General features: G+C 38.0%; 1 protein-coding gene and 1 pseudogene across 1 annotated transcript; both read right to left on the reverse strand.

Annotated features, from left to right (window-relative positions):
- Window positions 1-1,343: 1,343 nt before the first annotated feature.
- Window positions 1,344-8,689, reverse strand: LOC113046875 (phosphatidylinositol transfer protein beta isoform-like). The gene is made up of 11 exons (XM_026207949.1): window positions 8,568-8,689; window positions 8,125-8,155; window positions 7,774-7,919; window positions 5,570-5,661; window positions 5,366-5,373; window positions 5,124-5,198; window positions 4,646-4,729; window positions 4,310-4,387; window positions 3,377-3,484; window positions 2,925-3,047; window positions 1,344-2,259 (listed from the first exon to the last, which is right to left on the reverse strand). The coding sequence occupies exons 1-11, from the start codon at window positions 8,654-8,656 to the stop codon at window positions 2,212-2,214; spliced, it is 882 nt and encodes a 293-aa protein (XP_026063734.1). The 5' UTR covers window positions 8,657-8,689; the 3' UTR covers window positions 1,344-2,211.
- Window positions 8,690-11,204: 2,515 nt separating this feature from the next.
- Window positions 11,205-13,027, reverse strand: LOC113046874 (heat shock 70 kDa protein-like; annotated as a pseudogene).
- Window positions 13,028-13,882: the final 855 nt, after the last annotated feature.

Genomic DNA, 13,882 nt, shown 5'->3' on the forward strand with positions numbered 1-13,882 from the left:
TATCCATCACACCCTCCTTCTGTCTTCCTCTCATTGTGTGCATTTAATCCAGTATTTAAGTATTTAAAACAAGGATGTTTTCTGTTCAAAAACTGCTTAAAATATTTATGAAGGTTTTGTGATCTGCGGGGAATTTTAAATGATATGTTATATAGCACATATCTTTCAAGGTGTTATGCAGAACCGTAAGAGGAACCCCATTCTCCTCCTTAGATTTCAGATATGTAACTCCACTCTCATATGTTTGCTATAAATGGGAATTTACTAAAGTGGACCCTTTTCACAAGACTGTGATGATGTGTTTCAATGGTCATCAGCATCATAAATCCTCGAACGTTTTTTTTTTTATGCATGTACATTTATAACACTACACTTTGTGTTATATCAACAAAGGCTTTTCGCCGAAACCTTGATAAATTAAAGAAGTTTTTTTTGCAATTGTATGTCCTTTCTATGCAAAAAAAGTCTCCTGTTCCCATATTGGGAGAAATATGAGTACAGAGGCGTTGTGTGCGATGTGTGAACATGATGTAGTTCTAGAATAAATGTGATTGTGCATTAACTAATCCCACTCACACAAAAAAAAAAAAAAAAAAAAAAAATGTAAACCAGTTTAATGCAAACAATAAAATATGATGCAAACCTACAATAATTAAATAAGTTAAATAACACAAATGTATCTCATCCCATTTTAGCAACTAATGCCTTTACTGCTGACCTTTGATGATGCAGTTCAACCAAACTAATGAGCAAAAATGGCATTGTTTTTAGTTTTTTATTGCTGAAGTGTTGAACCTTCTTCTCCTGTGTTATACTCTACAGACGTGAATTTACTTTTCCTTCGGCCTGAAGTTTATTCATTACAAAGTGCTTTACATTTGCTATAAATACAAAGTATTATAAAAAAAAAAACAATCAAGCTCTGCTCATATTTAAAAAGTAACATGAAAGTAACTCAAAAGTAACGTAACACACAACTTTCCGTAAAAAAAAAAAAAAAACTTTTTAGGGAGTAACGCAATATTGTAACGCATTAATTTTAATAGTAACTGTCCCAACACTGGATGTGATAGCACCTCAACCACCCCAAAAGAACCACTTGTGTGTGTGTGTGTGTGAAGACTTTAGAGTCTGCTTTATTTTCAGTTTTGTAACATGCAAAAAAGATGCATAATAAAATAAAAAATTAAAGTAGGCCATGAATCATGTTTAACCATTATTTATGGTTAAATCATGCTTGCTCAACGTTATTACTCTGTAGAAAAATAGCTTGCGATTTAAAAAGAGCAAAAGCTTGATATAGAACTACAAACAGTGCAGAAGAAACAAATTATACAAACAGGTCATGGTAGTCAATGATGTTTTCTTTTATTTGTTATTACAGTATTGTAAATTGTACTTCATTCTCCAAAAAAATCAGACCATCCCCACCCAAACAAAGGGGCGTGGCCTGTGGCATGTCAGTCAAAGGTGGGAGGGGTCTCAAGGCTCTTACACTTAGTTTAAAAATGAAACCATATCCATCCACTGCTCTCGATGACATCCACACTGCAATCAGTGCAGGACCAAACCAAAAGACCACCGTATCTAAAGCAGAAAACCGTTATGCTTTAAGCCGCATGAGTTTAACAAGCCTTCCGCGTTTCTCTTTAAACTCAGTTACTCTTTATTAATGATCCGACCTCTTGAGGCATATATACAAGTTCCACCGATATTTCCTGAACAACATGACAAATTTAACAGAATTAAGAAGTAAATTACGTAGTCATTTATTTATGCTCAAAATACATGTAGTGAAATGTTTCCTCAGACTCTCTGCGGACCAGGCTTGGGATTCGTTACTCCACTGGCGTACTCAGTAAAAAGCTGATGGTTGCAAAATGAACCAAAAACCATTAAACAGTTATAATACTTAATTATAAAAAGAAATGCCGGTATCACTTAACATATCTTAAGTGAATCCAAACGAATTTGGCAGCAAATGATGAGGTTTAAAGTCAGACTGTGCAAACCATGGACACACATGCATACTGCGCACATTCGCTTCAACACATTCACACTCATGGTAATGGACATGTCCTGGGTAAGGGATGACAGTTTCCTGTTCGGAAGGGCTTGATGATGTGGCACGTTGTGATTGGCCATGAGGACTGGAGGAGGTAAAATCAAAAGTAGCCCCTATTTTGTTTCTTCCATTCTTTTTTGTCTCCCCTAGTCCTCGCCTGCTTTCATCCCTCGCACAGACCCTTGGCTACGCATCTGAAATTAAAATAGACAGATTTAAAATTATCTGTCACATGCATTAAGTTTGTGGTAAGATGTTTTTTCAAACAAGAAATTATTACTTTTTTTCAATAAGGACATTATTGATCAAAGAAAAAAATGTATCATGATTTTGCACAAAAATATTAATCAGCACATCTGTTTTAAACATTAATAACAATAAGAAAAGATTCAGTAACATTTTACAGTAAGGTCTCATGAGTCAATGTTAATTAATGCATTAACTATAACTAACAATGAGCAGTACATTTGTTAAAGCATGAATTAATCTTTGATTAACACTAGCTAATAAAAATACAACTTCTTTGTCATTTCATGCGAGTGCAAATCTATTTTAAAAATATTAACATACAACTTTTAATGTAAATGTATTAGTAAATGCTGGTATTAAGTAGCTTAGTTAACATGAACTAACAAGTAAAAGTTCTTCTAATGTAAAATGAGGAAAAATTATTGTAAAGTTTTATAGAGCAAGCTAGAAAAAAAGAATACCGTATTATCAGTATAAATAGAAAAGGGAAAATAGAAAAAAAATAAAACGGTAAGACTGTAACTGCAGGTATAAATAATCTTCACTCATTTTCTGCAGTCATTCTGCTGATGTGGGAGTGAATTTGCATGGTTTCTACAGATACACGCACCTGGTCCAGCTCCCTCTGTGTTTCTTCCTCCATCCTACGAATGTCATCCATAGTGAGGTCCACCCAGCGGTCCAGCCAACAAAAGAGTTGTCGATGGAAATTAGTGAAAAGCCTTTTCTCCTGCTACTCCAACACAGAAAGAAAGAGATGGGGTTGATATTAGAACAAGAGCACGAATAAAGACTTGACAAGAGCTGTCAAATCAACAAACTTATATCAAAACAGTGCAGCATTGTTTGTTTTTTAACAGTATTCCAGCTTCTGTGGCTATTTTCATGGTGAGACTTTAGTTTAGGGACCAATTCGCAATCAAAGTTGGGACGATAAATCGATGCAGAATCGATGACTTAGGTGCGTTGTTGTTGAAAGTCAACCAGTACAGTAGAAACCCGAAAGCTGAGCCTTTCTGTGCGGGTGCCATATGAAAAACTTATGAATGAAGGAATGATCACCTTATGAATGAAGTTCTCCACACGTCCCTGCAGACCCCACCAGCGGAAATGAACAGTCACCAGCTTGTACGCTGTCATGTAGGGACAGTTACCATTATGAAGCTCTTTCTGTGAGACACAAAGAGAGGGGTGGGTGCATGAGGAACAGATATTGTAGATAACCACTCATTTGGATTCAAAGTTCAATACAATAAATGTGAACAGAAACTGTGCATACAAGACAACATTAGCTATGTGCTCTGAAAAAAAAAATCCAAAATGTCACGAAATGCTGATTTCAAATAAACTTCTTTAAGTACTTAAAAGTATCAATAAAAAAGTAGCTTACTGTAATTAAAATGGAAAGCTGTTACTCTAGTACCATGCCAGCCACCACAGATATATTTAAGGCGACAATCAAGTGAAAAAACAGAAAACTAAATAAATAACTTAACCATATATACATATCACGTGTGATAAACAAAAATCTAACTAAATCAGGCATAAAGAAGGATCTTCACCCATTAACAAAACATTTGTAGGATACTGCCCATAATGTCCAGCAGTTTGGCTGGTCCTGCGAATTATAATCAGGTGCGACTTATTTATCTAAATTAATTTGACATGAACCAAGAGAAAACATTACCGTCTCCAGCCACGAGAGGGCGCTCTATGCTGCTCATTGCTCCTGTAGCATACACTGAAGACATAGAGCGCCCTCTCACGGCTGGAGACGGTAATGTTTTCTCTTGGTGCTTGGTTCTAAATAAATGCAACTTATAGTCCAGTGCCACTTATATATGTTTTTTTCCTCATCATGACGTATTTTTGGACTGATGCGACTTATACTCAGATGTGACTTATAGTCCGAAAAATACGGTAGGCAGCACTCATCAAGGCAGCTCACTAAGGCTTGACAAAATTCATACGTGTGAAGATGGCCTGTTTGTGTACCTTCCATTCAGGTCCCAGAGGTCCTCTGCCAGTTTTCTCCGAGTGGTAGACAGCAGGGTCCTCTTCTGGTTTATAGTCCTGACAGACAAATGAAACCGAGATGGAGGGATGAGCAAATTGGAGTGGATGACAAAGGAAGAGGAGCAATGCTAAAAGCAAGAAAGTAGGTCAACAGAGGAATCTGTGCTTATGATTTGATCTCAATATGTAGGATTTCAATGAACTCAACAGGAGGTAGAACAAGATTAAGTCTGCAGAGCGTCTTTAGCAATAAAACAAATTGGGGATCTACAGTTCCACACAGAGACAGAAATTAATTTTTCTCCTTCAACTCACCACATCATCCACCTGAGAGCGATCAGCTATATCGATCGGCACGATCTCAATATCCTCCCACTCCTCATGAGGAAGACCATGAGGCTGCGTGAGAGGAAGAAGAAAACATTCAAATAAAGACGGTTTCAGTGGGATTTACTCCCAAATTGCCCTTTTCATACAACAGGATCAAATAACATTTGACCACTCTTCTATTCGTGCATCTACCGCGAATAAAGCCTATAACCGTAGTGACAATGGCTAAACTTGGTCATTAAAAATTCTCAAGTCCATAACACAGGCGGGTCTTATCAAAATGAACATGTTATTTAACAAACAAATCCAATTAAGGCACAAGTTCATTCATCAAGCCACCATCTTAATTGAGCAACAGCAGATTCTGATGTCTAATGACTAAAAGAAACGGTGGAGGACGCTCTGGTTGAGTTATTTGGCATCATGTAAAGGTGCTGATGATGAACTGTGTATTAACACTCACATTCTCAGTTGTTCCCATGTCTGGTTTATGCCAGGTTTCAATCTTAATGAAAAAATCATCCTTCATGTATTCATTCTGAAAAGCAAAAATCACAGGAGGAGCTTGACAAACTGAATCCATTTTTAAAACAGTGTTTAGATCAAAACGTTGAGACATGCTGACTAAACTCTGATTCAGCAAAATACAACCTGTGGGGAGTCTAGGGTGATCTCAGAGTGAGAGGATTTCAAAAATACACTTACTGTAACGACTGCGGCGGTCCGTAATCGATTCAGTTGTGGGAATGAAGAGAACAATCATATGGACGATGAGAAGAGAGATTTTATTTGTATAGATCGGTAATTTAACAGAGCATTACATGCAAAAGAAAAGGGGTTGAATTATGCACTCTCATTCATGTATAATCACTCAGTCAAACATGCACAAAATAATTAGTATTTACTAACTTGTGCGACAGTATGGGTAGGCGTTCCAGGCTTTCTCGTGAAAAACCAGGGCTCCTTCGGGAGCAAACATCTGAATAAAACCAGGAACCTTGCTGTAAAAGACAATATTAATTTAGTTCTAATATTACTGGTGAATAATTGTAAAACAGAGAAGCCAACACAAGGGCTGCATGTCATTAATCATAAGACTCAGAAGAGCAATTACACAAATGCTTGTCTTCTCTAACAGTTGTTTTGTATATTAGCTTAAACAATGCCATTAATGAGAATAAGATTATGAATATTATCTTCAAACATAATATTTGTTTAAAAAAAAAAAAGCTAACACAATAAAACATTCATGAAGGGGTCAAATACATAATGAAGATACATTTTAACAGGATGTGAGTGTTTTATATACATATTGGTAGGGACAAGATCTCTTATTTGTTTTGTTATAATAATTATTGTTATAATTCTCTGTGTTGTTACAGTTTATGTTCTAATAATTTTGTATGTTACCATTTCTTTGTTTTGTGAATTTATGACCCTGGACCACAAAACTAGTCATAAGGGTCCATTTTTTGATGTTTAAGTTGAGAATTATAAATGATCAAAATGTAAATATTGAGAAAATCACCTTTGAAGTTGTCCAAATGAAGTTCATGGCAAAGCATTACTTATCAAAAAATGTTTTTATACATTTACGGTAGGACATTTACAAAACATTTGCATGGAACATGATCTTTACTTAATATCGTAATGATTTCTGGCATAAAAGAAAAATCATTTTGACCCATACAATTGTTGTATTGTTGGCTATTGCTACTTATGACTGGATTTGTGCTCCAGAGTCACATTTTGCAGAAAAGACTATTATTGTGACTTAACCCATGTAATGTGACATAATTTCCCATGTTTCAGTGAAATATTTTTTTTTTTTAAACCAGGCAATGTCCAAATGTTTTTGTTTGTTTGTTTTTAAGCCAAGACTAATGCCGCGTTTCCACCGCAGGAACTTTACCCAGGAACTAGGGACTTTGGCCTGGTACTTGGTGTGTTTCCACCACAGGAACCAGGAACTAAATAAAGTTCCAGGTAAAAAAATGCCCCTCAGAAAGTCCCTGCTGGCGAGGTGGTACTTCTTCAAAGTTCCAGAACTTTAGGGGGCGGGGCTTTGGCGCTAAACATTCTGATTGGTTGAGTTCACGCAGCATTGGTTGAGTTCAACCACCATTTATTCGGATCAACATTTTCAAAATATTACTGTTATTGTGTCATGAAATGTAATTTTAAAAGTATTTCAGACGAGAATGTAGTTGTTTAAAACTCAAATATGTTGTTTATTTATAAAGACCTATTTAAAAATGTGTTTCGCCTATCTCAGAGACGGTGAGCTCCACGCGATCAGCGGGAGCTCAGTGATCATCTATCCGCCGAGAAGCAGCCTCACATTGGATAGACCTTCTGATATGTGCCGCTGGCTCTGATGTGTCTTCAGTGGTTAAACATAAAATATAATTCAGCTGCGGGGTAAATCTAACAGGTTTTCTTTGGTCTGTATTCAATTTATCTATATGTTAAAATGAAAATAAAAAAAGGCAAGTCTATATAATATTTCGTTTCATTGTAATGGCTGTATATAACGTTACACATATCCCTGAAGTAAGTACATTTCTGCAGCTGTTATTATGTTTAAATGAAAACGAAAGAAGGCAGTGGTATTTTATATCATATTTCTTGTTATTGTAAATATACTGAGGGACAAATTGCTGTAGCCAAAGCCATCTGAGTTCACGCAGCATTGGTTGAGTTCAAACGCCATTTATTCGGATCACTTTCAAATATTACTGTTATTGTGTCATGAAATGTAATTTTAAAAGTATTTCAGGCGAGAATGTAGTTGTTTAAAACTCAAATCTGTTGTTTTCTATTAGAATATATTTTAAAACAATTTATTCCTGTTATGGCAAAGCTGAATTGTCACACATTCTCTCACAGATAATTCTAGTATGATAACTTGAAGCTCAGGAAATTAATAATGAAAAAAAATTAATAAATAAAAATACTGACCCCAAGTTAACAGTAGTGTATATTTGAATAGTTTAATAAGTGTATCTGTTAAAAAGCAAGTCGTCGCTGCCTGAGGTTCCCACAACATCTTACTGATGAAGTGAAGCCAGCATGACTGTCAACACGACCAAAGCATTTCCACATGCTCTCACCTGTGTATGTGGTAGATCTTGTGAGTGTACTGGCCCTTCTCTCCATCCTTCTCATACGGTTCATTTCGGAGGACCTCGATCCCTTCTCCTCCACCTGTGTTGTTCTTACTGGCCTCTGCAACCGAGTACAGTTGGCCAACCTGGTACTGAGAGGGGAGCAAAGGGGTGTTACATAAATAACTAGTGGCAGCTGTCCGCCAGTTCACAGCACAATAGAAACAAACAATGTCATGCAGAAGAGCTGCTGCTGACTCCAGTGAAGGGAGCTGTCTGGATATTTAGCAGAAACACAGATTCCCATTGAGCACAGACGACACAGCAGCCGGTTACTGTAGAAACAGTGACTCTTACCTCTTCTACTGAACATGGCAGCAGCACCTGGCTGAACAGAGAAGTGAACAGAGGTTAAACTCAGCTCTGGATCATTATTTCTCTATCACCATTGACACGGCATCACGCCGCGCCTGTATAACGGGCGTGTCGTTAGCTGGCCCCGCTTTATTTAGCAATAAACCAGCACTTTGACAAGCAGCGGAGTCTGAACTCAATATAATATTCTTATTAAACACTCAAACTGTCATGCGTTGATGAATAGCGGCGCTGGTGGAGACGTGGTCCATTAAACACACTATAATGCTGTATCAGGCAGGCTAAGCGGCTAGCCCCCGTCCAAATCACGGGCATAAAATCACTTATTTATTATGCCATATGGAAAATTGCTTAAAAACGGCGGCCCGGGCTGTAAAATATAGCACAACTGAATCCAGTAAATGAATACAGTAAAAGCCACTCACTATTGCTTGATGAGTACCATCCCGATTCTGCACAGAACGGTACAATCAACAACAGGCTGCGGTCGCCGGAAGTGAGCCCCGCGCGTCATCAGCGAGAGGGGCGTGAGGAGGACACGCACGCTGGGGCTTGAGCACAGACCATGATGGGAAGGGAATTTAGTGGGATAGGGATGGTCTGCAAACAGTGGCGGCTCCAGACAATTTTGATTGGGGGGGGCAATGGGGGGGTCCTGGTCTTTTCAAGGGGGGTCTCATGAAAACCAACAAAAAATACAGTGGACATGGCTAATAACTGCATAATTCTGCTACTAAACAACAAAAACACCTTTGCAATGTAAACAAATGACAGGCTACATTTGTTATTCATATCCTTCACACTGCACTTTCATGTCAGGTATATTATGCATTTTTATTGACATTGATATTTTTACATTTATTTCCAGATAGATATTATTGAGTTTACAGGCTAAAGTGGTCTTGCTGTTGTAAACACTGTTGCTATTGTAGAAAAAATATTTGCATCACATTTAAAATCTGGATTGTTTTTATTTTTATAATGATAATTCAGAGAATGAGAAAATCTGAATAAGCCTTACCAGTGTTGTGATAATTATTTTTACGTGTTAAAAATAAATAAGTACTGTAATATAATAAAAGTTTATTCAAATAACATAAGAGGAATCTTCCCGGTTGGATGAGGTCATAGTCAGGTGAACGGTCATCATGTTGGTCATTTTAATTACGGCTAAATTATTATTAATAAATTGTACTAATATTATGATTGGGCGTGGGCAGGCATTCACAAAAGTTTATGTTATTACAAAAAAAATTGAGGAAATTTTGCTTTGACAAAAGGGCACTTAAGGGGCAAAGGAGCAGGTGCTCAAGTGAACCGGTTCTTTCGGACAATTCGATCAAATAAACCAGCTGAAAAAAAAAATGGTTCACCGGTTCTTTTGCGCTCGATGTAATGCCGTCATTGGCGATGATTGCCCTTCATTCAAGCCTTTGGTTTACCCGCGCTTATAACATTAGCACAGAATCAGTTCAGAATCAATCACCAAAAGAATCAGTTCGGTTCAGATGCGCTCTGTGTCAGTCTGCTTCACACTGAATCACGCATGCGCAGTTATCATCAGCTCATCGGTTCTCGAATCGGACGCGTCCGACAGAAACGGTTCTCGGTTCAGTGTATGAATAAATGTCGAAATAATTATTATTTATTATTGTTCTGCGTAGTTTGAAGAGAAACATTTTTGGATCTTTATCCCGAATATATATATTTTTTAATCAGGAAGAGGCTGGGGGGTCAAATGGGGGGTCAAGGCATTTTTTGGCAGGGTCTTGAGACCCCCCAAGACCCCCCCTGGCGCCGCCGGTGTCTGCAAACATGACAAATGGTCCTTCAAATCTTTATGTTATAGATAGATAGACTAAGTAATCCAATTCGTCTGGGAGTAACGCAATATTGTAATGCATTACTTGTAAAAGTAACTTTCCCCAACACTGGAGAGATTACCTTTATGCTACAGATATATAGATATTTATGTTCGTCTTTTTCAGATTAATTTTAGTTTGTTTGTTTTGATGAAAAGTTTGTTTGTAATCCTGCTTTTGTAATTTGTATAACTAGTGCATATAATCTCCCAATAAACTCTTAAAGGGATAGTTTGGCCAAAAATGTACATTCTGTTCATTTACGCAACTCTTATTTTATTCCAAATCTTCTGAAGAATGTTGGTGACCAAATACTTTTGGTGACTTCCAGAAGCATAAGTATATGGTTTTGTTCCACAAAAATGAAACTCATACAGGTTTGGAATGACACAAGGATTAATAAATGAGCACATAGACATTATTTTTGTGTAAACTTTCCCTTTAAGATAACTTCAAACATAAGCTGAGTCTATTTAACTGGCTACTAACTATAATGTATTTAATTCAGTTTAATAATTTCTATTTGGTTTGGTTTTGCATCAGTAAAACTATTTTTTCTTTATGTTCCGTAACCATTAGTTAGATATAGCCTTTATGCATTTCACTGTTAAGTGCTAATCAAGTTAGTAAGCCTATAATAATGAAAATATAATTAGCTTTAGGCTTACTGTTTTGAGTCAATCAATTTTAGGTATGCAGTCTTTATTAAAAAATAATAATAATAATAATAAACCATTATATTTTTACATTTGGTTAGATTTTTTAATAGTTTATTGAGAATGGTCAGACCCTTGGACAAAACAAAAATATTTTCATATGGAATATGGCACAATATTAATGTCTTCAACTGGAATGCACACCGAAAATTCAACATTTCAACAGTCAGCATGCTGAACACTTTCTATTTATTTCTTAACATCCAGATAATACATGGAATACCATTAGCAGTCTTACACAAATAGCATTTCTTATAACATGTAGCAGAACGGAAATCCCTAACAAAAATACATTTTATATGCAGTCTTTCAAACAAAAATGTAAATGTTTAACTGCAATCTTTGAACAATATTATAATCTTCTCCAAAAAAACAAAATGCAGCATACAATGCACTAGAAAATCAGCAGTAGAGGTCAAATAAACAACAACATTCAAATAAATAGTAAAAAAATTATTAAACAATAAATAATGCAACTGGAATTATGAAGACACTGCCCATCTCATACCTAATCCACCTCTTCAATAGTGGGCCCCTGAACACCGGCCCCTGAGCTGCCACGTGCCTGAGCTCCACAGCCTCCAGCTGGCATCCCTCCCTGATACAGTTTAGTGATGATTGGGTTACAGACCTTCTCCAGCTCCTTCAGCTTATGATCATACTCTTCTTTTCAGCCAGCTGAAGGCCTCGTTACATTTCTCAATAACTTTCTTCTTGTCGTCCTCACTGATCTTTCCTTTCAGGTTCTCATCTTCCACACTGTTCTTCATGTTGAAGGCGTAGGACTCCAGAGAGTTTTTGGCAGCGATCTTCTCTCTCTGCAGATCGTCTTCAGCTTTGTATTTGTCTGCGTCCTGCACCATCCTCTCGATCTCCTCTTTACTCAGTCTGCCCTTGTCATTGGTGATGGTGATCTTGTTCTCCTTTCCGGTGCTTTTGTCCACCGCCGACACATTTAGGATTCCGTTGGCGTCGATGTCAAAGGTGACTTCGATCTGCGGGACTCCACGTGGAGCAGGTGGGATTCCTGTCAGCTCAAATTTACCCAGCAGGTTGTTGTCTTTTGTCATGGCCCTCTCTCCCTCGTAGACCTGGATCAGGACACCGGGCTGGTTGTCTGAGTAGGTGCTGAAGGTCTGGGTCTGTTTGGTGGGGATGGTGGTGTTGCGTTTGATGAGGGCCGTCATGACTCCACCTGCGGTTTCGATACCCAGGGACAGAGGAGCCACATCCAGCAGCAGCAGGTCCTGGACGTTTCCAGATGTGTCTCCCATGAGGATGGCGGCTTGGACCGCGGCACCATAAGCCACTGCCTCGTCTGGGTTGATGCTCTTGTTCAAGTCTCTGCCGTTGAAGAAATCCTGCAGAAGCTTCTGGATCTTTGGGATTCTTGTCGATCCTCCGACCAACACAACGTCATGAATCTGAGACTTGTCCATCTTGGCGTCTCTCAGGGCTTTTTCCACAGGCTCCAGTGTTCCTCTGAAGAGGTCTGAGCACATCTCTTCAAAGCGCGCTCTGGTGATGGACGTGTAGAAGTCGATGCCCTTGTACAGTGAGTCGATCTCAATGATGGCCTGAGAGTCCGCCCAGATGAGTGTCTCCAGCCGTGGCCTTCACCTCAAAGATGCCATCTTCAATGGTCAGGATGGACACATCAAAGGTGCCTCCTCCCAGGTCAAAGATCAGCACGTTGCGCTCTGAAGCTTTGCCTTTGTCGAGGCCGTAGGCAATGGCTGCAGCTGTGGGCTCGTTGATGATTCTCAGGACATTCAGTCCAGCGATCAGTCCAGCGATCACTCCAGCGTCTTTAGTCGCTTGTCTCTGGGAGTCATTGAAATAGGCAGGAACTGTGATAACTGCATTTGTCACCTTATATCACAGGTAAGCCTCTGCAATCTCCTTCTTCTTCACAAGGACCATAGAGGAGATCTCTTCGGGATAAAATGTGTTTTTTTCTCCTTTGTATTCAACTTGAATTTTCGGCTTCCCTCCATCACTGACGACTCGAAAAGACCAGTGCTTCATGTCAGACTGAACAACTGGGTCCTCAAACTTTCTACCGATCAGCCTCTTGGCGTCAAACACGGTGTTGTTGGGGTTCATGGCCACCTGGTTTTTAGCTGCATCTCCAATGAGCCTCTCGGTGTCTGTGAAGGCAACATAGCTGGGTGTTGTTCTGTTTCCCTGGTCGTTGGCGATGATCTCCTCTTTTCCATGCTGAAACACCCCCACACAGGAGTAGCTGGTGCCCAGGTCAATCCCAATAGCAACTCCTTTTGCAGACGACATCTTTTTCACCGGTAGGTAACAACTAGGCCTATAAGAAAATAAAAAATGTGTAAATATTTATTACTAAATAAAACATTTATACATTGAAAAAAAAGTTATGTGAAAAGAAGTTATATGAAATTAGTCAATAAAAATATGAACGAGGAAGGTCTAAAGAAGGTTTTAGACAGGCTTACTAATACCTGTAGCTACATATAAAACCTTTAGTCATTTTTTATTGTGTTCATTGATGTTAATAGTGTTCACAACGTGTTAAACAACCAGTAGCCTAATGGTGATACAAATTTAACTGATCTGTGAGACACAAATAGCAGATAAACACATAATAGTAAGCAAAGTAATAAAGAAAAACGGAACAAGAATAATACAGAAATATGCGTACCGTAAAATGCTGTAGGTAGATACAATAATAAATTAAAATATATCAATAAAATTGTACAGATGATCTCTTAAATATAAAAAAGAGGCTATGGCTTAGATCATGATCAAACTCAGTCATTAATGTGTCTTTTGCTATAGTAAAAAGATTCTTTATATTTAACATTGAATGCACACCTCAGTACAATCACAAAGCCTCTGACCTGATCTCTGATGACAATACAAGCTCATCATCATAACATAACCTATACCAGAAGAATATGATATTCTGTGGGAAAACGGTGGCCTTTTTTCTACTCTGCTGGAAGACATGTAATGTTTACTGTGTGAGGAGAAGAAAGTGTACTTTAAGCCGAGTCGGCGTACTTAAGGCTAATGAATGTTTATTTGTGCTTTATTGCCCTTTAGAGCTCAAATTCCTTACCTCTTTGATGTAAACAAAAATAAACAGAATATGCTATTGGCATTTCCCTGCAAATTTTCCATGGGTAC

This window comes from Carassius auratus, chromosome 28 (genome assembly GCF_003368295.1).
Source record: "Carassius auratus strain Wakin chromosome 28, ASM336829v1, whole genome shotgun sequence".
NCBI lineage: Eukaryota > Metazoa > Chordata > Actinopteri > Cypriniformes > Cyprinidae > Carassius > Carassius auratus.

Bases quoted from the DNA above. Each gene is read 5' to 3' on its own strand.
- LOC113046875 (XM_026207949.1), bottom strand. From the start codon at position 8,656: ATGACGCGCGGGGCTCACTTCCGGCGACCGCAGCCTGTTGTTGATTGT. The intron at 5,662-7,773 runs GTGAGAGCATGT...TGTCTTTTACAG, and splicing joins AAGATCTACCACATACACAG to CAAGGTTCCTGGTTTTATTC. The intron at 3,485-4,309 runs GTACACAAACAG...TGTGTCTCACAG, and splicing joins CTCTGGGACCTGAATGGAAG to AAAGAGCTTCATAATGGTAA.